This window comes from Rhineura floridana, chromosome 7, assembly GCF_030035675.1.
Source record: "Rhineura floridana isolate rRhiFlo1 chromosome 7, rRhiFlo1.hap2, whole genome shotgun sequence".
Lineage (NCBI taxonomy): Eukaryota > Metazoa > Chordata > Lepidosauria > Squamata > Rhineuridae > Rhineura > Rhineura floridana.
The window spans coordinates 70,160,300-70,186,486 of record NC_084486.1 but is presented as its reverse complement, the minus strand read 5'-3'; the positions used below and the strand labels follow the sequence as shown (position 1 = coordinate 70,186,486).

General features: G+C 41.1%; 2 protein-coding genes across 8 annotated transcripts in view; one reads left to right on the top strand and one right to left on the bottom strand.

Moving 5' to 3' along the window:
• The window catches only part of SLC18A2 (solute carrier family 18 member A2), a 102,503-nt gene extending 95,538 nt beyond the window's left edge, over positions 1–6,965 (top strand). For 6 of the 7 annotated variants that reach the window (XM_061635877.1, XM_061635880.1, XM_061635878.1 and 3 more), the window contains 2 exons: positions 738–871; positions 4,752–6,965. In XM_061635877.1, coding sequence (XP_061491861.1) covers positions 738–871; positions 4,752–4,859 — 242 coding nt within the window. In that variant the 3' untranslated portion in view covers positions 4,860–6,965. Of the gene's footprint in view, positions 1–737; positions 872–1,827; positions 1,992–4,751 lie in introns of those variants that run through there. The other variant, XM_061635881.1, reaches the window with a different exon arrangement.
• Positions 6,966–8,384: 1,419 nt separating this feature from the next.
• Positions 8,385–26,187, bottom strand: part of PDZD8 (PDZ domain containing 8) — a 109,627-nt gene continuing 91,824 nt past the window's right edge. The window contains exon 5 of the mRNA XM_061635875.1: positions 8,385–12,821. Within this exon, the coding sequence (XP_061491859.1) occupies positions 10,492–12,821 (2,330 nt within the window). The 3' untranslated portion in view covers positions 8,385–10,491. The remainder of the gene's footprint in view (positions 12,822–26,187) is intronic.

Here is a 26,187-nt window from a genome sequence, read left to right as displayed (position 1 = left end):
GGTTTCAATTCTTTAAGAAATATAGTATCCAAGATCTTTTCCCATTGACAATTTTAGCTGCACCATACAGAGCTTCAGTCATGCTGTACAGGCTATCTGAGATAAGGTTATAGAAAAAGAGAGGAAACCAGAACTGACTTTTAACTTGTGGCTGATAGTGGAAGGAAAAAGGGGTGAGACAGAAGAATGCCTTTATATCCCTTCAGTTTCCAAAATTATGGGAACTACTCTTAAGCCTCTTGCTTGGTAATGAAACAAGAACATTCTAGGGACCAGTTTTAAATCCATGTTAAACCAGCAATGTTTTCACTGTCTTTAAAAGGCATTTTTAAAATCAATTTTTCAACACAGGTACTCAAAAAAGTAAAGGTGGCCCCGCACTTGTAGTGCAAGTCGTTTCCGACTCTTAGGGTGACGTCTTGTGACGTTTACTAGGCAGACCATATATATGGGGTGGGATTGCCAGTTCCTTCTCCGGCCTTTCTTTACCCCCCAAGCATATGCCGGGTACTCATTTTACCAACCACGGGTGGATGGAAGGCTGAGTGGACCTTGACCCCTTTTACCGGAGATTCGACTTCCTCCTTTTGTTGGAATCAAACTCTGGCCGTGAGCAGAGCTTCGGCTGCGTTACCGCATATATTTATTGTGCTGACATAATTAATAGTATTTTAGGTTACTTTCTTGTGCATGTGCCCTCAAACTTTTTTTAAAAAAAACATTTTCATTTCCCAAAGGTCCATCTGTTGGTGGTGCCATTGCAAAGGCAATTGGATTCCCATGGCTCATGACTATTATAGGAATTATTGATATCCTCTTTGCTCCTCTGTGCTTGTTTTTGCGCAGTCCACCTGCCAAGGAAGAAAAAATGGTAAGCACAAATATGTTTTCTTACTTTTCTGGATTTGATGCACAGCATCCCAACTATTATATTTTCCATTTATGTAGTTGCTGCGGCAAAAGGAATAATCATCTTGATTGGGTGATTGCAGGGATAGAGAACCTATGGCCTTCCAGAAGTTGCTGGACTGCAACTCCCATAATCCCTGACCATTAGCCATGCTGGCTGGGGCTCATTCATTGATTCAATTACTAGGCAATCAACTGACCAAACTCTAGAGTCATTTACAAAAAAATGTAATTTAGACCTTAAAAAGTCATTTGATTCTGTTAGAAAACGATAAGGTATTGTGATACATGAAACAGAAAAATAGTAGTGGAAACGTGTACTAATTCAAAGAAAATGTGTTACAAGCAGGAAAAAAAGTGACAGCAGATATGTGAATTGAATAAGGGAAGCATAGCAGGTGGCAGTGATGCAAGAGTAGTTTGTGTTTAGACTTCAGATGGGGGAACCTCCACTTCATGGGCAAAATTAGGCCCAGAAGAGGTCCTAATTTGGTGTGTAACACTATTTCCCCCAAACCACAACCACCTGCCCAACACCTGACATATATATGACCCTCCTGATTGTTCCATGGCAAGAGAAGTTCACTGTAAGCACCGACAGCTGATTGGCTTTTACAAGCCCAGAAGAAAAAAATCTTCCTTTGCCAGTGTAGAAGCAGAGTATGCAGCTGGCACTGCAATGGTTGCTGCCTTTGCCTATGTAGTTTGAAATCAAACCATGCTACCAAATGACTATTTTTCTTTGCAAACCGGCTTGAATTCAAGCCAGTCTGCAAAGGAGAATGCTTCACCTGACCTCATGGTGACACCCATCTAGTTCCCCACCTGCTTTATATTATAATTTAGTACACAGCACAATTTCATTTGTACAGATGTTCTGGAAGAACATTTAATATATGTGTGCTCTTTATTACACAGGCAGAAAAATATGGTTTGATATCAATATTGTTTGATATGAATATCCAGAATAATGCAAATCAGGAGTGGTGAACATGTGGCTCTCAAAATGTTGCTGGATTACAACTCCCATCATTCTCGACCATTGGCCATGCTGGCTGGGGCTAACAGGACATCCAACATCTGGAGGACTGCAGGTTCCCCACCACTAGCATAAGCAACTATGCAGGTCCTACTATGTTGCTATCTCTGAGATGGTTTAAGGAACACTTGAAACTATGCTCTATAAGTCAACATGTTTAAATAATTTTTCATTTCATGAACTGCTATTGAACCTTGGCTTAGCTTCTGGTTTTAACAAAAGCTATTTTCATATGATTTGGCACAACCATTGACCCTTCCATTTATATTTTCCAACAACATCTGGAGGATCATAGGTTCTTCAACCCTGGTGTACAGCGTCTTAACAGATTTATATTATTTATGTGTGATCCTATATATGTCTACACTGAAGTTAGTCCTCTGAGTCACTGGGTATCTCAAGACTGCTGTTGTACACTCTCTGTGAGAACAGGATGCTGGAGTAGATGGCCATTGGATTGATCCAGCAAGCTCTTCTTGTGTTCTTAAAGCCCTACTCTCTGATACTTCATACAAATTAGCCTTTCATTTATGGCAGAGGAGGGGACGTTATGGCCCTCCAGCTTTTGCTAAACTACAATTCAGTATTATTCCTGACCATGGGACATGTTGGCTAGGGCTGATGGGAATTGAAGTTCAACAACTGGAGGGCCACAGGCTCCTCCACATGATCTATGACTCTTATTTCACAGAGGATGGAAAACATGTTGGCACTTATTCCAGGTGAGGAATCAAAAAGAATTCTTTTAGCTCAAAAGAGAAGATTCAGTAAAATGTATACCTGCAGAAGATCCTAGCTTCAGCTGTAAGGAAAAAAAGGGGGGGGAGGTGAAATGTTTGATCTACAGATGGAGGACTAAATTTGAAGCTAGGGAAGAAAAGGCCAAATTGGACTATATGTTCCCAACAGTGTACTGTAGAAGGTGAGAGCATCTATGAACTGTCCTTTCTCTGTTATGACCAGATGTGTAAACAGAGGTGTAGTGTCCCAATAGGTTGTACAAATTTTGTAAGTTCCAAGGGCCCAGATTTCAGGGATCAGTTTCTGGATTTTATCTGGGTTAGGGAGCATATAATCAAGTGGACTTTTGAAAAAGAAATAAAATCTCAAACTACCCAATATGGCATTAAAAAACTACAAAAAAATGTCATTTTTGTTCTTGCTGACTGAAAAAAAACAGAACATGTTGATTACATGATTTTTACTTAGTTTATCCATGAGAAAACACATAGGTAGAATTAATGAAGAGGACAATGTTAACTCAATGTCACAAATCGTCTAATACATGTCAGTGTTTGAACATGGGTTCTATCTTTTCTGAAGCCCTTCAACACCATGCTGATTGGTATAGCTGGGGATTTTTTGCTTGTAGAGTGTGCATCTTGCTTCTGCCTGAAGAATCTGTGAATAATGACAAAGAGCTATAAAATATTCTTTGAGAAGAAATATTAATCCCTTTCTCACACTTGCCATCTTGTATAATAAAAAAGTCCAACTTTGTGCTCTAAAAATTGACCAAGAAGGCAGTAACGAAGGCAGAAATGGAACTGTTGCTTGTAGAGCACATGTCTAAAGTCTCAGCACCAGAGACAGTACTCCCAGTGGGGTATGACTAATCTGAGGATCATCTTCTGGCAGCAGCTGATCACTCCCAGAACTCACAGTCCTGTTGTAGGGGTCTTACAATCCCAAGAGGGAAATCAGATCCATAATTTGTGAAACTAGGTGTTAGTCATTCACTATTACATGTTTACAGTAAGGGTCTTTTCAGCTGATACAGGTTTTTTTTATGATGATTATGCCCTAGCATGAGCTGACATTGATTTATAAAAGCTTTCAAACAGCTAAATGTTGTCCTCTCCCCCCTTCCCCCATCACTCCAAGAAAGGCGCTGTTTAGAAACATTCCAAGACTCACCAGAATGTTATGGATTTTATACTTCGGTATTTTAGCTCTTCAAACTCCTGCAATAGCCCTATTTACATGAGCGTAAATCACATGACAAGGCCCTTTGATTTCAGTTAACAGAGCAGATTTGTACAAAGCCATGCAAGTATGTATTGGCTCTTGCAGTTAAGATGAATAAGAAAGCATTCCAAGGTATGGGCACCTATGCTTAGAAAGATTGGTGGATAAGAATACAAGAGTGCAGATGCACACTAATGTGAGCACCTTGAATTGGGTCCAGAAACAAACTGGCAACTGGTTGTGTAAAACAAGAATGCTGAGGACCAACAACTAATTTTACACTGAATTCAAGCCTCTTCCAATGAATTTTGATAAATTTTAGTATGCAAACAATTAAAGAGCTTTGCTGTACTGTTGTATTTCATTAGCTGAATTCAGTATTTTGCATTGAGATAATTTGGTTTGTACAAGATAAAAAAATTACAAGGCTGGCTTAACCTTGCCACTGCTGATTTCAAAAGATACCATACTTTGGTGCAGTTTGAATTATGCTACAAGTTAGACATCTAATTTCAATTATCTTTTTTCTGATGTGTGAGATTTTGCCATGGATAGATGCTGGAATTCAAATAACTCTGTGGGGAGGGTATTTAAGATTAATTCCTTCACTGTACCCTCATGCTGACTAACAAATTATGTCCAAAACTTAAGGGAACTTCTGAAATGGCAGAATATCATGAGAACCCTCACGGATGCTGCAGTGCATGCACAGAAGTTGTTGCCACAAGTCAGGCATTCTTTGATACCAGCCAAGTTCTGAAAGGAAGTGCCTTCTTTTGTTGACAGCAATAAAATGGCTAACAGATATACTAACACCAGATCTGTTCTTTCATAGGCAATACTTATGGACCATAACTGTCACTTTAAAACCAAGATGTATACACAGAACAACATCCAGTCACATCCATTAGGCGATAATGAAGAATTGGAAAGTGATGAGTAATGTCTGAAAGCGCTATCAAGGAATTTAATATATGTTACCTGTGAAACATCTTGTTAAAAAGTTTTTGTTATACTGTACATTTAATGGTGATAGTAAAACAAACAGAAAAAAAAGCCAAAGGTAGATTTATTTATTGCCCTTGAAGATAAAGCAGATTACCCACTGCCTTATAAAAGGAGGGCAAAAAAGCTTTTATAGGAGTTTGTTATAGTGTCAAGACTTTGTGTATTTAACATTATGCACTATATTTTTGATTAAATGAGTAGTGTAAATGTGTAAATCTAAATCCAGAACTATGCTTTTAAAACGTCCATTCATGAACACTTTATTTATTCCGTATTTTTTCATTTGATTAATCAGCAACATTGAGTGCCTGAAATGATAAATTATCTGAATGTATATTAAGAAATGACAATTAACATGTTGCACTTCTCAAATAACTTTCCTTAAAACCATAAACTTGAATGCATAATCCCTCTAATTACCAAATATGGATCTTGTAGTCAACAATATTTCCCTATTATTCCTGGAGGAAAAACAACTGAAAAACAGAATAGGGCATTTCTGAAGGATGCATTTGACTGAACTTCTTGGTTCCTCTTTATCTACTATTTATAAACAAAAAGCAGGCACTACACCAAAAATGGCTGTGTTTTATGCATGCCAACACTTGCTTCTGCAACTTTGGTTAAATCTGTTATCTTCCTACAAATATTGAAGGACAGTGCATCATATGATGCTATAAGTTTCAAACAGGTGTTATTAGATGCACTCCATACATAAAATCCAAAGTATGCAGTGATGATTTACTTTACATCTTTTTAGGATGCATGCAGCTAGCAGAGCAACAAGCTCTCCCATAACACAAGAGAAGACAGTTTAGGCAGATATGTGATACTTTGCCTTAGAAGCAAAACTGGCCAGCATTTGAACAATTTCGTTTAGAGCTGAGATGAAACAATTCTGAGAAAATGTGTTTTTCTTTCTTTTACACTTTCCTCCCCAATATGTTTTATCCTTTTGTTCTAGAGCATTGGGAGGGGGGTTAGAATGGTAGCTTCCACAAAAAATGTGGAGAATATTTGAAAAAATAATATTCAAATATTCTCCACCATTTTTTGTGAAGCCTACTTTTCTCCCCTCCCTTTCAAATGCCCCAGAACAAAACAATAAAATCCATACTAAAAAAATAAGCTGTGGTACTCCTAATGGCAAGGCTCATTCCTGAGGAACTGTTGGAGAATTTATCCTTCCCTTGGAGATATTTGATAAAATGGCTCCAGTTTCTCTGCCTGCAAATAAGGGAGAATTTTGAGTGACCATTTGTGTATAGCTATTTTTAAGATAACTTATGTGTGACCTTTGTCAAAAGCATTCAACACCCCCACCCAAAGTCTAGGCGCTGTATTTTTAGTACAACGTAAAGCCTATTTATTTAATTAGGAGAGTTGCAAGACACCAATGTCTTTTAACATCTGCAGAGGGACTTTTGTTTCTAACCAAATAAAATAAATGTAAGATTTATCCATTACCTCTGCAGTCAGAGTAGTCAAATAAAGCCCTATTTACTCCTGGCTGGTCCTTGGGTATGGGGAGTCTGCAGTGACTTAGTCCCTTCCCCCAAACCACAGCCTTAGACATTATTCCCTGCTCTAGGAAGAGTAACTGCCAGGATGGAGTTTGTAAGAGGACTGGGTAGACTGCTACATGAGAGGCATGTACAGCCCTGCCCCTTGTAAATAATAGGCAATATTCTGCAGTTCATTGAGCCCTATCACCATGTTTTCCCATGATATAGACATCAGCTCATGGGAGGCTGTGCTATCTCCTTAGTTGTGAATATAGAATTCCATGTATAAATATAAAATGCATAGTGTCATATACATGTCATGTTGTTTGTAAAACATGATTTCTGTGCCTTCTTTCATGTATCAACAGATGGTTTGTGTCTTAAAGCAGACACCCTGTTTACATAGTTTTGTAAAGTATATATATATTGGTCAAAGTTAATGATGCTGTAGTTGAATTATTATTGTTAATTACACAGAAAATAACAACGTGGAATGTTATCTCTTGAAAAAAACAAAATAAAAGGTGACAATTTGATGTTTTGCTACAAGTCATATACAGGTTAGTAGAAAGACTCCTACTTTATTTTCTACTGGGAAAAAAGGCTATGATCATGCCCTTGTACTCTTGCTGTGATAGCTCTTGATATAATCATGCTAATGTTCAGAGGAAACTCTTTCAATTCATGTTTGTTCCCAGATGCAATTTCTGGGAGGAAAAGAGAGAACAGTGCTATTTCTGGTCTATAGACCCACATATTTAACTGCCATCTGAGCAGCTATAGTACCATTTCCATAGTACTAGAGGGTATAGTGATTGATGGCAATACATGTTTCTGGAAATAGAAAGAGGCTTTCAGGTAACTGTATTGGTCCAAAAGTCATTCTTGTCATTCTCACAGTAGAGAATACATATGTCTTCATACAAGAATTCAGATCTGTATGTATGAAATACTAAGCAAGAGATAGCCCTAATATTATAGGGCCTTCTACAAAAGAACTTACATCACTTAAGTATAAGAAGTCTGCTAATTAAAAGCCAACCTAAGACAGTATTAAGAGAACTAATATTTTACTCTCAGATAAACTTGTTTCATTCCCTCCCAAGTTACCATTTAGATTTGTGATTTTCAAACTGGTTCCTCAGAGGATTATCAAGTGTTTTTCAATCAAGAGATCAGAAATAGCAGATAAGAGTATCTGAAAGAGAGCTTACTTACACCACTGCTCATCTTCCCCAGCAATGTGCAGCCACAGGGGAACATGTTCTTTGGCTTAGGTTCAATCCACACAAGAGGAAAGATGGGCCTTAAAAACTATCTCTCTTAAAGGATGCATTCCTGTTTCAGGCTATGTGACAGTTTAGGACTATGATGCCAAATTGCTATATGTTAGTAATTCATACCAATTTGATATATCAGTTTTTTATCTATGTATCTTCTTTATTGTGTATACAGTTTTGCAAGAGCATAGTCCTGATAGGCACCCTATAAATACTTTCAATCAATCTCCTACGTTTGTTGAAGCCCCAAAATGGAAGGAGAAATTTAGCATGCTACCTAGAATACATTCTTGATCTTTCTAGAACACAGAGATATTCTCTGTGGCTACACAGATGCTCCTTAGCCAGCAAGTGTACGGAAAGGAATAGAGGAAGCAGTTGTTATACCACTGGCCCATCTAGCTCAGTATTGTTAGACAAGTGCCTTTCCTAACTCTACCTAGAGATGCCAGGGAATTAACATAGCACTATCTGCAGGCAAGACATGTTCTCTGTCACTGAGCTCCAGCCCTTTCCCAAGGACTCACTGAAAGAATTCATGTGCAGATAGAAATTTTGGAAACCAGTTCTTAAGAACATGCCCTAGACATACCTTTGCCTGCATGGATGAGAAGGCAACACTTTCTGATAAATATATCCTATAAATATAACAGCTTGCAACACAGAAACTGAGAATTTATTTTAAAAAATTTATTAAAGCTTGTTTTCATGATAAAATCATGTCTGACAATCATCTCAGGCAGACTTTCCATAAATATGTGCAAGTGTCAAGTAGTTACATACCACTACATCAAGATATTCTTGCTTTCAGTGGCTTTTTTTTAATTTTCAGCTATGTACAGTAAAGCACAGAAGCAAAGAATAGGAATGTATTAATACAGCTCACCTCTCAAGATCAGTTTTTTATAATTGTTTTGTTTTTCTTGCTACCATACAATTATTTTGCCGCCATTCTCACGCAACATTCAGAATATTGCACTACATTTAATTTATTTTATACAATAATTCATGCCCATTTTATTAACTGATAAACTACAAGGTGACATTTAGAAAAAACCTAATGCCTATATTTCAGCAGTTGCTTCCTCACATCAGCAAGTGTTTCAAGGCAGTACCTGGATATAAGCTAAAAACTAATTGAGAATTATTCCAGATCACGTCTGCTGGTAAGCTACCCAGAAAGTAAATTGAGAGAGAAAATTAATTAAACACAATGTTGAACTTTTCAGAGGGATTTATTTTTGGAAATATTTAGTATAAGTTATGAAGCAAAATTTGTTGAAAGAGCAGAGCTTTACCTTTTTACTAGTATGCATTGCACTCTCAATTTAGCAAGTATTTGGCTTGGTTATGTTAAAAAAAGGAAAGCAAAAAGAGGTTATTTTTAAGGTCAAAAAGTTTGGGTAGATATTGTTTATTCCCACGCTAATCACATAGCAGACTTAACATAGTAAGATGATCGACTACTTGCCAGTCAAAAAGAGTGATTTAGGTGTGCTAGCCTTACCAATTCCTATAGAGGTATATGTACTACAATAAAAATATAGCACACTGCTTGAAATAATGATATGCACATGGAAAATGGAGCCTTAAAAGATACACATTTCAAGTCCCAACACCATTTTTTCACATCAGATCAGTTAGGGCTTTCCAAAAACGAACTTTCAAACTTCTTAATTTCTGGTGGGCTCAGGATCCAGTGGAAAAAAACCTACATGCTACATTAAAATGAAGAGCATCTATCATTTTTCTGTGCATGATGGCATCACAACCAGTGGAAAGTGAATTATTTTAGCATCTAGTTTAAATTTTACCCTTTTAAACATTAAAACACTGACACCAGATTCTGTGACAAAATCAATGCTTAGGTAAACAAAATGCTGCAACTCAACTTCAGGTGTTTAAACATTATACAGTGATAAGTTCTATAAGGCTTCCATCTAATTTTTACATTAACATAAATACCTTTTGCTGGCACATTCCCAAGAAATTGCTATGCAACATTGGTACAGCTCATGATCAAGCAAACTTTAATGTCTATGGTCTTTAAGGAGAAGAGAGGAGATTAGCACCTACTGAGGGATATTTGAAGAGTTTTGAACTAGATGTGCTTTAGGAGTCCCTCCAAGTTAAAAATACTACTAAGCCCAAAGAGGAAAAAATATTCAAGTGCAGATTAAATCTGTGACTGAACAAAAATCATGGAAACCAAGCATCATGATATGTAGTAATAACCTTTACAAAATAATTGAGAATAAAGCCACAGTGTTGGCTATGATGCATGATTGGCAAAAAACAAAAAAATATGCTCTGAAACCAACACACACAATTGAAATAAATCACAGCCAAATAATGAGACACAATGAAAATCTTCAGAACCTGGTCCCATAATAGCTGCTGTGGTGGTGTCAATTTCAGCATGCAGTAAAAATTCAAAACTTTTAAACTTAATGATGGAAGGGAACAAAAAGAAAGCCACTATATTAGATATTAAAATGAAATTTCAGAAAAAGTTCAAATAAATTAATCTTCTAGTATTAACTTAAAATGTTCTTTAAAAACAATTTGGATCAGCTACTTCAGCAAAAATATGAACTATACTTGGAAATGAAACTCTAACCAATTAAAACTCTGTATTCTTACACAAGTAAAATAAAACTGTGGAGAAGCATCATGTATACATTTTACCAGTGTTTAATTACATTTTGATATATCTGATGTGGTTTGGATTAAGTGCAAAGTATTTCCCCAGTTTATCATTCTCAAGGCCAAATGTGCAACCTCAGTCTACTAAGTTATCAGATCTTTCAAGTCCTTCTTTCAGTAACTGTTCGAGTACTGGTTCCATTACTAGAGCATTCTCAACTTCATTTTCCATTTCTTCTGTTATGTTCTCATCTTCATATTTATCCTGCTTCCTGGATTCCAGGTCTAAAGTAGCATTTTCCAATGCTTCTATATCTTCAATGCCTGCTCTGTAGTGAATCGTAAGAAGTGTTAGGGCTTGCAGTCGTTCACCTGATTTAGCCAGTGCAGCGGACAACAACATTTTTTTCCTCGTATCTGTAGTTTCTTTCTTTTCTCTTATTAAAGAATTATTATTCTCCAGTTCTTGGTCTATTTCATATTGCAGTTTTTCCAACATAACTTCTAATTTCTGGATTCTTTCTTCTGTAGGCAAACTTCTATAAAGGTCTCGGCCAATTTCTTTAACAGCAATGAAGACACTATCATCTAATCCTCCTTCCTTTCTTGGTAATTTTATCCCTGTACCAGATGCTTGTTTGGAAGGGCTACTTGGACCACCAGTTTCTGTGTCACTACCTTCATTATCAGAAGCATGTGGTGTGTGCTTTGGCGACGGTTCTACTGCATCAGCCCCTTGCTCACTAACACGAACTTTAGGTACTTGACGAAGATTTAACAATCGGGTGCTTGTATTGATGATGTGTCTTGTTAAGCCTGTTGTTTTGTTTGCAGTTTTCAATTCTGCATCGGCACGAGATGCTGGTGTGCTCTGAGAATCATGGCTATCAAATTTAAAAGTGCGTAGATCTCTCTCAAGCCGTCTTGCAGCTCCTAAACAAAATGGGCTTTCAGTTAGACATTTTTCTTGACATTTTTTGTGGCAAACGTATGCACAAACCACACACTGTGATGCTGCTTTTGTCCAAACTTTCTTTTTGCAGTAATCACACCAAGTTGGATTCTGAAACTGAGTGTCTTGAAAATTATGCTTGTTTTCGGTGTAGATTATTTGTCCAAAATAAGGGTCGTCTTTTGGAAGAATGGGAGCTGCTGCTTCTTCTGAAATATATTCTTTTTCTTTTTCCAGAAGAAAGCTGGAGTCTTCTGGTTCACTTTCTCTTAAGTATTTAAAATGTATAGTAATATCACCATAACAAAAATTTTCACTGAAGCCTTTGTGTGAGATTAAAGCACGCAATGCAGTTCTACTTACTGCAGCCTTAGGTGCAGAAGGATTTAATCTAAATTGTCTAATGAATTCCATGGAGGATGTGGCTATACAATCTAAAGCTATTTCTTCAAGTTTTATGCTTTCATATCCTAAACAGAGAAGTCCACCTAATTTAAAAGGGTCCCTACACCAAATGGCAACATTTAGGTACTTGTGTTCTTTTTCTACTTCAAATAAGTAGGAACAGGCCTTTGTCCTTGCCCATTTACCTAATCGTTTGCGATAAGGAATTTCTGGTGATTCCCATGAATTGTGGTTTTCTATAGTTGACCTAGAACTCTGTGACGATTCTGAAGGTTCTTTTATTGCTTCTAGTTTGTTTGTAACTGGTTTGTTTGTAACTGTTTTAGAACTCTGTGATGATTCTGAAGGTTCTTTTATTACTTCTAGTTTATTTGTAACTGGTTTGTTTATAACTGTTTTAGAATTCAATGAGGATTCTAAAGGTTCCTTAGCCATTTCTGGTTTGCATGTAACTGATTTGGATCCTGTAGGGTCTTCCTCTACATCAGTATTTTTTGTTAGCTTTTCTGAATTTTTATCTCCATTACTTGCAGGAATCGGCAGCTTCTCTGATTTCTCAGAAGATAAATCACCAGTTTCTAGTATATTTTGAACTTCATTAGGAACTGGTGCAACTTTAAGCTGTGGCCTGGGTGGTACAGGAGGTTTAGTTGTACTTGTCTGTGAATGTTTGTCTGTTTGCTGGGTTGCATCTAGATTTTCAGAATTTTTGAGTACTACTTGCTTAGCTGCCTCTCTGAAAAGTGCCCTTCCAGATGACTGATGACTTCCAAAATGTAACTTGCGGTTTAGAATTGGTGATACAGTTCCAGGTGGTTTAGCTGTAAGTGACACTGATGTATGCTTGGGACTTGTTGAAGAATCATCTCTGGATTCACATGACTTTAGTTCATTTGCCAAATCCTCAAACTGTAAATCCAGTTCTTTGTTATCTATCTCTGTTGATGCATCCTCATCTGGAAACGCTGAGTTTACAAATTGTGCAAGATTATCTTGCGGTAATGAATTCTGTTGGTTATAGCCAACAGGCCTCTCATAATGTACGATGACTCTGTCACCAGCCTGTCTGATGAGCTTTAGCACATGTATTGTTGATGTAATTTTCACTCCTGTTAAAAAACAAACAAAGAATTAACAGTTATGAAAAAACATTATAAAAAAACCAGATTCTGCTGATTTGGAACTGTGTGCACAGAAAGGCCTGCACGTGAATATCCTGGCAACACTTGGGGCTGAATATCCTGTTTCCATACCAATGAACAAGACAAGATGATCAGATCAGACAGCACAAATTACATTTAGAGGTAAAATGAGCCTGAATCGAGACCTCTCCTGCTGGAAGGGGGGGGGGGAAGGAGCCTGCATTCAGTTCCCAAAGGTGATCAGTACTATCAAAGGTGGCATTGCAAAGCACTTGTTCAGTAGCTAACCATGTGAACCATTTCTGAATCAAGGGATGAGACACCCAAACTATTAACACAAATTTGAACAATTGAGATTATTTTCATTATTGTCACTCCAACTGATTATAGAGAAACAGAGATGATCTTACATTTATTTTTCTAAGTTGTTAATATTCATCAGCCTTTCCCAACCTTTGGATCCCCAGATGTTGTTGCACTACATCTCCCATCAGTACCAGCCAGCATGGTCAATGGTCAGGAATTATGGGAATTGTAGTCCAGCAACATCTGGGGACCCAAAGGTTGGGAAAGGCTGATACACATGAATACCACATACAGAAAGCCTTCAGGCATCTGTTTCTTGGACTCCTAGCTACTGGACATTGTTGCACTGGAACCCAGAATATTTCCTTAACTTCACCCAGGGTTGTTGTCTATTAATATGATATGGGGCTCTAACATATTTATATATTTTTCCAGGTTTCTAGATAATTTAATTATAATTATCGATTTATCAGTGCACAGTGCCTGCAACAACCATGATCCACATTTAGGTACTGCTGGAGTCTATCCAGATGCAATGGACAGGGAAGTAAAGTTGTGTGAAGCAACAGCTGCCGGAAAAAATAATGGAACTTAACAGGATCAGAAAAAAAAAGTGAGCATTCATACAAAGTTTTCCAGGAAGTATTTCTGTTCCACCAAAATCTCTCTGCAATCAGAAAATCAAAACAAGAATATTTGGTATCACCTAATGAAATTTACTACTAAGTCTTCTATGTGTGTGCCTTAGGTGGTTGTGAAACAACAAATAAATGGCCAACATATAGATGGCCGTAGCACACATTTGCTGTGGTGCTATGTAGTAGCAGGTTACAAAGAATGATTTTGACTGCAAACATTTGCATGCTAATAACTCTATAAATGTATAACATGTTTTGGTTACAAAATTTAAAATACTATTAAAGGAATTCTGATAGCTGAGAATCTGCTAATAGGTTCATCTAAGTCGATGAGTGTACAGCTTTAATCTTATTTATAATTCCCTTCCCCAAACAGCGGCCACATGAAATACTGAGATCCTTTAACACAGGTGTGGGGAATCTTTGGCCCTCCAGATGTTGTCAAACTACAATTCGCATTAGCCGCAGTAAGCATGGCCAGTGATGGAAGTTGTAGTTCAGCAACATCTGGAGGGCAAAAAGTTCCCCACACCTGCTTTAATACTACAGCAGATTCAGTAGGCTATATTATGACATATGGTGTTTTCTGCTTTGTTCATTGCCTTGAGTTTCTTTTTGAAAAATAGGCAGGACATATGTTTTTTAATTTAATTTTTTTTTAAAGAAAGAACTGGCTCATTGACAGTGCAATCCTATGCAAACTTATCTTGTTGTGAGCCCCATTAAACACAGTTGTCTTAATTCCAAATTCACTAATAGGCAAAACATCTTGCGGTTTAAGAAGGTACCTATAGCCCACAGATATTTCTATCAAACTTTAAAAAGCAGGGAAATTGGGCAACTATAGTAAATGCACCAGGGGAGCAGGAGACCTGACCTCCTCTCTGAGATACTGTACTGCCCTACAAATGTATCAAAATGCAAACACAATTTGGGTTGGTCTTTCACAGTCCAATCCACTTCCTGTGTAGCTTGGAAGAATTGGGTAACGTGCCTCTGAGCATATGGTGAGTGGTGGCAACACCTGCCATCTCCAAAGATGGAGAATTATATTTTTGTATGTGCTTAGTGTTTCAATCTTCTTTGATTCTTTCCTGTGTTACTAATGTTTCTACAGAGAATCTAAACTAGAAAATTTTATTTCCCTCACTATTCATCCTAGAAATCTGTGTCAATTTTATTTTTATTAATTTCAAAGCCTTTTTATTGGTCAATGTCATATGATGCTGAAGACAGCCTTTTGTGTTTCAAATTGGAGGTTGTGTTCTATTTGTATTTTGGGTGCATTAACAGTGGAATCTGAAACTGCAGTGTGATGTAAAATCAGACTGATTACAATATGTTGCTACTTCAGGAATGACTCTAGCTGTTGGAAAAAACAAACTTAGCTGGCCCAAGATGCATGTTTTCAGCCTGCTATGTTTAAACCACTTGATTTAAAGACAGGTGGGCATGGTCAATTAAAAACATAGAGCACACCTAGAATTTTGCTAGAATATATTTCACCTCCCACTGTTTTATCTTGTGCAAACTGAGACACTCCTGATGTCCATTGGAGACTAGTCTGCAGAATAGTCTGTGCCATTATTCCACAATTATTTTTGGAGTTGTTTTGGTGTAAATTGTGCAAAATGTCGCTGTACTTCACATATTCACAGAAATAGAAACAAAAGAAAATGATTTCCTATAGGAAACTTCATTAAAATTGCGAAGTAAATCAGACATATTTAAAAAGTGACCATTTGAACTATATCAACTGTCTTAATAATATGGCTTCCTCCCTGCTAAAACAAGATCAGCACAGCACATGACTTCTTTCTATTATTTGGGCTGATTGCGGGTGTTGCCATCACTAATCCAGGAGGTAAGAAATGGGATCCTGTGCAAGTTTGCTGAGAATGGATTGATCATTTGCATGCTTATTGAGTTCAGTGGGATTTATTCCCCTGCAATCATGCTTAGGATAGGTGAAACTGACTACAGGGGATGGGGAGGGCAGGAGGAGATGGGAGAGGAGGAGGAGGACAGGTTTGATCATTTGCATGTTTATTGAGTTCAGTGCGATTTACTCCTATGCAATCAGGGTTAGGATAGGAAAAACTGACCATGGGAGAGGAGAAGAGGAAGGAGTGGATTGGAGGGCTGCAAAGGAAGGGGGAGAGGAGGGCAAGTTTGAAAATTTGCATGCTTATGGAGTTCAATGGTATTTTCTCCCCTGCAATCATGCTTAAGATAGGTAAAACTGACCATGGGGAGGAGGATGGGGAGGGAGGGGCAAGAGGGAGGGGATAGGAGGGAGAAGGGTGGGTTTGATCATTTGCATACTTTTTGAGTTCCATGGGATTTATTTCTGTGTTTGAAAATGGAAATGGACTGCCTTCAAGTTGATCCCGATTTATGGCGACCCTATGAATAGGGTTTTCATGGTAAATGGTATTCAGATGTGGTTTTACCATTGCCTTCCTCTGAGGCTGAGAGGCAGTGACTGGCCCAAGGTCACACAGTCAGCTTCATGGATGTGTGGGAATTTGTACCCTGGTCTTCCAGGTCATAGTCCAACACTGACCTGGGGGAGGGGAGGGGGAAGCCGCTTTCCTTTCCAAAAGGAAAACATTGTGAACAGTATCATTGCTTTTCAGCATTTCCTCCAGCTTTTTATTCTACGGCAGGCACATGTAGCCTTCCACCCAAAGCTGTCCCTGGCCACATCCACACCAGGCCTTTATTTCACTTTAGACAGTGATGGCTTCTCCCAAAAAATCCTGGGAAGTATAGCTAGTGAAGGGTGCTGAGAGTTGCTAGGAGACACCCTGTTCCCCTCACAAACCTTCAATCAGAGTGGCTGACTGTTAAACCCATCTGGCCACTGGAGCTCTCTCAGTGGAATAGGAGTCTCCTCTCAGCACCCTTCACAAACTACACTTCCCAGGATTCTTTGGGGAAGCCATGACTGTCTCATGTGAAATCAAAGTCTGGTGTAGGTGTGGCCCTGTGATTAGGCAAGCCCAGCAGCTGTGAGTCTTGCTTTTAGAACACTGACAGTTGGTTCTTATTGAGGATGCCCAACACTATCAATTAGTTCAATGCAAAATTTCTTAAATTAATTTAAAAGCAGCCAGGCATTTTTGTAACTTTTGAACTACAGAAGATGAAGGTCAGAGTATGGGGCAAGGTCAGTAATACAATGATAGGTACTCTGTGAACATTGCTGATTTTTAATGAATCTCAACAGATTATGAGAACTCTGAGAGAAAAAAGTCCAAAAGAGCTCTGGGTTTCTCTCTCTCTTTTTAGACTTTGAACTCTCTATTCTCTCTGACTGTTTAGTGTATCGCCATGAAAATTGAGAAGGTTGTTAAGCAAGCATTTCTGAGTTCAGGACTATACGTATTGTAAGGTTTTGTTTTGAAATGAGCTTATGGGAAGCATCGGGATGGCATGGGGGTATTTTCAATTTAACATTGTGGAATGTGAAAAATCCACGCTGGCTAATAAACATACATGTGATTATTTTACTTAGTTTAATTTAGTAATACACAAACCATCAGATTTACTCTTGCTGAAGCTCACTGTTTTCTTATAATGTATTACTGCTTATCAATAGTGACCAGTGGGGTGGTGCAGGTGGGGTTCTGTTGCTCTCCTGTTCTCTCAACACCGTTGACTGAGAGAAAAAGAGGAGTGAGGTGTGCTTGGCCCTGCCGCCACACATTGCACCATGCTGAGCTTCTTGCACTTTGCCCCTTCCACTCTGTGGCAGCAACCTGTGGTGTTGGGAAGCTGGGAGAGCAATGCCATTTATTGTAATTTCCAATAGGAAAAGGACTTCAAGGACCAAGCAAACTATTTATTACTGTGTTTTTAATCTCTTCCCACTCATCCAAATACATGTGTTAAGTTTTGCTCCTATAAAAATTTCCTCCATACTCCAGGGAAATTTGTATGATTTCAGTTTGAATTTGTACCAGTCCGGGCCCTCAAATAAGTGACTCCCCCCGCCCCAATATTAATAATATCACTAGTATTGTAAAGTAATAGTTTATAAGTTAGCATAATCAGCAAACATCACATTGATTTTTATAAACACTTATTTATTTATAACCTAAAGTGTCCATAGTCTTAGTGACCAAGACAGAGTTTATACATACAAGTTGATCACTCAATCCCTACAATATAAAGTGATGACTTCTGGGTACGTGAAATTTGTAAACCTTTGCTTGCAACGGAAGGGGGAGAATAAACAATGCCAGCTCCAGGGCTGGCATAGTTTGTTCCCTATTTAAGTGGTATGTTGGGGGAATTGGAGGAGCTCTTCTGGCACATCTCTGGCGTGCCTCCCTTTTGCCTCTACTGACATCAGTAAGTTTTATTTTGATGACCAGCGGGCTCACAAAATCAATCATCTTTCGCAAGGGCAGACCTCTCTCTTTCTGCTCTTGCAAAAAGATATCGAGAATATCCTGTGGCCTCTGGGATGCCATCCCAGGGACTGTAGGACTACAGCAATACATATATATTTTTTAAATTGTGTTATTTATGAAAAACACAATTGTACCAAAACAAAGAAATGACTAATGGGAAGATGAAACATGCCTGTCTTTAGATAGGAACAATATTAATGTAGTTATATTGATTTTCAGATGCTTTCAACCCTATTATGCAGGTCAGATGTTAATTAAGGGAGCTTTAAATCTACCGCCCAATTGTAGCAATAAGCACAAAACAATGCGGTTTTGATTTAAAAATAAAACTGTAGGAGTAACCTGGAAGAACAGAGAATAGAAAAAGGTTTAAAGCAAAATTGTAGAGTGGTTTTTGTACAGCCAAAGAAGTTATGCAATGACTTCCCTTTAATCATCTCTAGTTAGAATCTAGTTCTAATTTAACCTCATCAGCTAGGGCACTTGGGACTACAGGTTAGCCATATGTTCTCTAACCCTAATTAGTTACAATAGGAACTGAAAGTGCACCACGTGTATATATTTATGCATAGTATGTGAGGGAAGTACAATTCTGTGAGTGTGAGGAAGCCCCAGCAACAAAACACTACGAAACGGAAACATGTCGCAGAGGTTAGGACAGCAAAGTCTACCTTAACCCTACCACACACCCTATACTACAGTAAGCTTGAAAACAAACTTCCCCCACCTCACAACTCTAGGGCTTCTTCTTTGTAAGCTCTTCACACACAAAAATTAAAGGCAAAATTATTTATGAAACTAGAAAGACCATGCTGGTTATCCAGTGTTTGCGTATGTATGATGTCTCTGCCTGCTTGGCAAAGGTTGTGGGTGTGTGCTCTGTGCAATTAGCTCCCAGCTCTTCAGAACTAATGCAGTCCATTGAGGACAAAATGACTCACCTGGAAAAGCTTAAAGGTGCATGTCCATGAGACAGTTAGGACAATGGTAGAGAGGTCCCATGTACATAGCAGTTCTGCTGCAATGGGAAGCTAATCTCAGGCCAAGGGGCCATAATGCTGAATAAGAGGGAGATGATTCTTAGAAGAAGCCAATTTCTCAGGTGATGAACCAGTATCCTCTTGTACAGAGGATATGCCTCAGAGGCTGGGCGTGGGTCTAGACAGTGAAAGATTCAAAATTTGGAAGAGAAAGAGAGACTGAGTTGTAATGGGCAAGTTGATTGCATAGGAACCTTGCCTTCATGGTTGTGGTTGCCTTTTACTTTGTTTAAAAATGACATCAGATGGGAGACGTGTTAAAACAGAAATGGGAAACCTGAGACCCTCTGGGTGTTGTAGGTCTAACTCACATCAACCTAAGCCAGCATGGTCAATGGTCAGGAATGACTGGAGTTATAGTCCAGCAACATCTGGAGGGCCACAAGTTTCCCTTGTGATTAAAGTTTATAAAATTATGCATGATATGATGGAACAAGTGGATATAAATCCTTCCCCTGCCAACCCTTCTCATGCTACAAGAACTCTGCATCACATAATTATAAACTGGCAGACAGTGTACAGATGAGAAGTATTTCTTTACACAACTACTATATAGAGTTTGCTGCCAAAATATGTCATGGTGGCCATTGACTTTGCTGAATTTAAAAGCAAATTAGACAAACACATAAATCTACCTATCAATGGCCATTAGCCATGACAGCACTGCTCAGAGGCCAAGTACTGTTTGCCATTAGCCAGCAAGTGAGGGCTGTTTTCTTAAAGTCTTAATGTGTGCCTCCTGGAAGCATTTGGCTGGCCACAGTTGGAAACAGGAGGCTGGCACTACACAGAGACTTGGCTCTTCTTGTGTTCCTAAGGATACATTACTGTACAGAGGACAAAAATATTTATTTGAAGGAGACAAAGATAAAACAATTGAAAATAATTTCCCCATATTAGTGTCAGCAGAACTACAAGCATCTTTCCAAAGGCAAACTATATTGCACTGTTCCTGTGGCATTGAAACTTCTGCCACCAAATAATGGACATGTCAGTCATGGAATGCTTTTGTGAGGAAAAGGGAAGTTGACAGTTTGGCTGGACTTGAAACCTCATACACAGGCAGGCTGAGAACTGGGAAGTGGTTTCATGATGTAAAAAAACCAGGGACAGGAAGCACAGTAGGTAGGATGCTGATGCAACAGTACAGAGTACGACTTGAAAAAAGAGGAGTCCAAAAGGAAAAGGGCAAAGGCAGCAGAGAAAAAAGGAAGAATGAGAGGAGTTCTAGCAAAACCTCCCATAACTTAAGGTCAGAGGACAATATGCCATGGGTGGAAGAAGGACAAGTACAAGGGAGTTGGTCAAGAGACAGGGTAGTTAAAGACAACAGAAACCTGGCAGTATATTCTCCTGTGCATGGAAAGATGATATCAGATGGGTAACTAGCTCCACCTAGTGGTTGAAGGCAAAAGAGTACTGCTGACGTTTTACTGTAGCTCCGTCCCTGGTCTGCGCCTGCTCCGTGCTCAGTTTCTCTTTTGCCTCACAGAAAAGTGGTTGGATTCTCTCTGACTCCGTGATTCAGGCTTGTAGCGTTTTTGTTGTTTGGATCTTCTGTGTGAGTTCGTTCTTGCTCTTTCTCTCCAAGTTTTCTTATTCCTTCTGTAATAGTTTAAACAAACAAACAAACAAAGGGGTTCCTTCTGTCTCTTTCCTTCTGACCTTCCCCCATGGCGAGGAACAGCCAGCCCCTCCCTGCGGCTCTGGCAGCCGTCGACCTATTCAGACTCCCTCTTTAACTAATTTCACCAGGCTGCAGAGTCGGCGGTTTTCAACCTTGGCAGCAGCCTTCCCAGGGCTCGATACCCAGGCTTACATCCAGTTATTTCTCGCTCTTGGCGAGCGGCTTTCGTTTTTACCCGCTCTGTAGCGGGAGAGGAGGTAGACGCGCAGAAGCAATAGAGGGGAAGATGCTGGCCGCTGTTAAATTGCAAGCTTCGCCCGGTCGTTTACTAGCAGCATTTATTAACCCTATAACTCCCGCAGTGTGTGCCCGCAATGGGGAAAGCCACGCACAAAACGAAACACCTCTCAAAGGGGTTAAAGCCGCCTCCCCGCATGGCATCAACAGGCGCAGTATCAGAGCCCCTTCCCACCCTGGGATTGGAGCAGTCTCATTCCTCGGGGGATCATTCTGAAGTAGCGGCAGCCCGCCCCTCTACCGTCAGGCACGAGGTGGCTGAGGCTCAGATTCTGGCGGGCAGGGTGACTACAGAAGGCAGGATATCTGCCCCACATAAGCGAACTTGTAGAGATGGTCAAGCTTCTGTACACCATACAAGGGACCAGAGAGACCTGGAACCCCTCTCTGATGACGAAGGCAGCCAGCTCCAGCCTCCCTTAGATGCTATTTTTTCTACTACCTCCTCTCCTGACGCATTTGCTGGGTTTTTGGATGAACCAATCCCTGTTCAACAGGTTCAATCTGCTGAAGGGCATAGGCTCTACTCTTCTCATACTCAGGCTTGCCCTGTTCAGTTACATCTGTCAGCGCATTCAATTCAACAGCTTAAGGAGCAGCTTAGAGAGGCTCTCTTATTGGATCTAGCCAGGGACTTGTCTTCTCAAAATACTTCAGGCTCCCACCCCTCGAGGTATCCACTTACAGATCACTCGAGGACAGATCTTCGCCCTCCTCCTGGCCGCTTATCTCCAGATCCCCATGCGGCATCTCAAGGCAGACATCTACAGCTCCCTGACCAGGAGCCTATGGACGCAGAAAATGAATTGATTGTCTTGGATGAGGAGGAATGGAGTGGGGAGTCGGAATCTGAGGAGATTCTATCTACCAGGATATTTCAAGAGGCTCATTTTCTTCCTCTGCTGTGCAAGGCGATGGAAGCCCTTACCCTCACCTCTACAGAGGATCCTCCTACTCCATCCACCTCGAGAGTGTCAGCAGTATGTCCGGATCCAAAACCTAGGTCGAGAGTGTTGAAGCTTCCTTTTCTTCTTCCGAAGGTGCTCAAATCAGAATTCGACCTTCCTTTACAATTCAAAAAGTCAGTTTCCATCGCCAACAAGTATTATACACTAGAACAACCGCTCATGGATCAGTTGAAGGTCCCACTCATAGACGCGCCTATAGTCAATCTCCTGAACCCATCTTTGAACCCGAAAGACTCAGATGCTCACCTCAAGGATGCCACTGAGCGTAAGATGGACCAGGGGCTTAGAAGAGTTCACGAGGCTAGTGCGCTTTCCATCAGGGCAGCAGCAGCCTCCTCGGTGTTTGCTCGAGCTTCCCTTCTCTGGTTGGAGGACCTGCTGGATGACCCACAGCAAGATCCAACCCGAGTGCGCAAATCTCTGCTGAAGGTCTCTCGGGCGGTTACCTTCATGGCAGACGCGTCCATGGATGCTATGCAGTTCGCAGCAAGGTCACTGACGGCAGGGGTCTTCACGAGAAGAACCCTTTGGCTTCATCACTGGGAAGCAGACCCTGTAGCTCGCTCGAACCTTGCCTCGGAACCCTATGTGGGAGGCAAATTATTCGGGGACACCGCCCTCGCGCATGTCTTGGAAACTAAGGAAAAGAAAAAGTCCATGCCATCCACCAGGAAAAGGGATGACGGCAGAGCCTTTCGTCGGTCATTCCATCCATATTTCCCGTCGCACTTCTTTCGGGGCTCACGTTCCTTTGGAAGACAGAAGGACGCCCGCTCCAGCCGTCCCTTCTGGAACAGACAGCGCAGCCAGCTTAAGTCCCAACAACACCTTTTGGGTTGCTATGGATTCACATCCCAGTCATGTGGAAACAGAGATCAGTTCTGACGCCTCCGCCTCGCCGGTGGGTGGCCGTCTCCAACAGTTTACTCACCGATGGAAGGACTTGTCCTCCGATCGGTGGGTCCTACACACTCTTCGATACGGCCTTCGCCTGGAATTTTCTTCCACCCCTCCGGCGATATTCATTCCATCCCCTCTATCAATGAATCCACACAAGAGAGACAAAGTTTTGCGGTCAGTTTCCCATCTTCTGCACATAGCAGCCATTGAGAAAGTTCCTCCAGGAGAGAGGTTCCTGGGAAGTTACTCTCTGTTCTTCACCGTCGGGAAAAAAGACGGTTTGTCCAGGCCTGTGTTAGACCTCAAGGGTCTAAACCGCTTCATAAAATACCGCAAGTTTCGTATGGACACCTTGCTTTCAATCAAGGAAGCGCTGAGGATAGGGGACTTCCTCTCCTCTATCGACCTGAAGGAGGCATACCTACACATACCAATCTTTCCCCCTCACAGAAGGTACCTCCACTTCGCGGTGGGACAAGAACATTATCAATTCAAGGCCATGCCCTTTGGCCTGTCGTCTGCCCCCAGGGTATTCACAAAGGTCGTGGTTGTCCTGGTGGCACACCTCAGGACTCTGGGGATTCATATATTTCCTTATCTGGACGACTTTCTGATTCGCTCACCATCATTGCACAAGGCATGGGAAGACCTCCATGTCACCCTGGCCTGTCTAAAGGACCATGGCTTCCTGATCAACGAGGCCAAAAGCCATCTCTTTCCGTCCAACCGCATTACACATTTGGGAGCGACTATAGACTCTCTACATGGCCTCCTCACTTTGTCCCAAGACAGAGTCAGCAAGATTCGACAAGTAACATTGGATATCCTATCATCCCCCTCGCCGGACCTGATGAAATTGGCAACGCTTCACGGCTTGATGATGTCCACGTTCCAGATGACGCCTTGGGCACGTCATCACTCCCGCACACTTCAGTGGGCACTTCTGCCCTTTCAATCCGACATAGCGTCCAGACATCACCGCAGGATAACTCTGTCACCACAGGTTCGACAGTCACTGTTTTGGTGGACCCACGAATTCAATCTAACGAGAGGCGTTCCCTTCCAGGATCCACTACACACCCTGATAACATCAGATGCCAGCTTATCAGGTTGGGGAGCCATATGCGACAGGCAGGTGGTTCAAGGCACATGGTCTCCTCTGGAGTCCACTCTGCCGATCAATTTCCTCGAACTGCGTGCAGTTCGTCTGGCCCTCAGGCACTTCGCGACCTCCAGACAGTTGGAAGCAGTGCTGGTCAGAACAGACAACGTGTCGGCCAAATCTTATTTGAACCGTCAGGGGGGCACACGCTCCCTTCTTCTTCAGAAGGAGGCCTTTCTCCTCTTCCAGTGGGCAGAGAACAATGTCGACTCGATAGCGGCAGAATATCTCAAGGGAGAGGACAACAGCCAAGCGGACTGGCTCAGTCGGGAAAAGCTACTTCAAGGGGAATGGACTCTTCACCCAGAGGCTTTTCATCAGATAGTGAAACGTTTTGGCCACATTCATGTGGACCTCTTTGCCACCAGGCACAATCGACAGGTGAAGAGATTCTTCTCCCGGTATGTGACACCAGGCGCGGAAGGGACAGATGCCTTAACTTCCCGGTGGCCTCCGGGCAGACTGTATGCCTTTCCTCCGATTCCAGTTATTCCCAGGGTGATCAAAAAGCTTCGGACCGAGAGATCGGCATTCCTATTAGTGGCTCCATGGTGGCCACGGAAACCTTGGTTTCCAGCCCTTCTCGACCTGTCGGTGGAACCACCATGGCAGATTCCAGTACGAAGGGACCTACTCTCTCAGGGACAGCTCCGCCACCCGGCTCCAGAGTGGTGGGCGCTTCATGTATGGAACTTGAACGGAGGAGACTCTTGAAAAAAGGCATCTCTCCCCAAGTGTTGGAAACTATGATGGCTTCTAGACGCCCTTCCACACTCAGAATTTATGAGAGCACATGGAAGGCATTCTCATCCTGGTCACAGAAGAAAGGAATTCTTCCTCGGAAGGCGGGGGTCAACCAGATCTTGTCTTTTCTACAAGACGGATTATCTTTGGGCCTCAGACCAAATACCCTGAAGCGCCAAGTTTCGGCCTTGTCGGCAATCCTCTCCAGATCTCTGGATAATCCAATCGGATCTCACCCTTTCGTCAAACGTTTGCTCAGGGGTGCGATGGTAACAGCACCACCTACGGTGCACCGCTACCCAACTTGGGATTTACATAAAGTTTTATCAGCCCTTCAAAGACCTCCATTTGAACCTCTGAGTCAGGTTTCCCTCCGTCTTCTCTCCCTTAAAGTCTTGTTTCTCGTGGCCATCACTTCGGCCCGTAGAGTGTCTGAGTTGAATGCCCTATCCGTCCATAAAAAATTTTGTATGTTTCATAAGGATAGAGTAGTCCTACGTACTGTTCCTTCCTTCCGTCCCAAAGTGTTGTCTACTTTCCATCGCCAGCAAGAGCTGGTATTGCCGTCCTTTTGTCCGAATCCTGTCCACCCTTTAGAGAAAGCCTGGCACTCTCTTGATGTGCGAAGAGCGCTTAAAGTTTATATTTCAAAGACAAAGCCAATTCAGAAAACAGATAATTTGTTTGTCTCTTTCCACCCTACCTCCCTAGGGAATAAGGTGTCCACGTCCACACTAGCCAGGTGGATTAAGGCATGCATATCATTAGCTTAATGCCTCTCTAAGATTAGCTCACCCTACCGGAGTAGTAGCTCACTATACCAGAGCAGCGGCCACATCAGCGGCCTTTTCCCGTAATGCCCCTCTAGCGGAGATTTGTAGACCAGCCACATGGTCCACTCCCAATACGTTCATTAAGCATTATAAAATAGACTCCTATGCTTCATCGGAGGCAGCCTTTGGGAGGAGGGTGCTACAGCACGTCCTCAAGGATCATTCGTGACCACAGCCCAGCAGTATTCCCACCCTACATGGGTCAGCTTTGGTATGTCCCATCTGATATCATCTTTCCATGCACAGGAGAAGAGACATTTGGTCTTACTGTGAAATCGGTCTTCTCTGTGCATGTCAAAGATGATATCAGGGCCACTCCCTATGAGTGCTGGGCTGCCTTTATAAGCACGGTTAGCCCTGGAGCAGAGAGTGTATGAGTACTGTTTTCTTGTCTTGT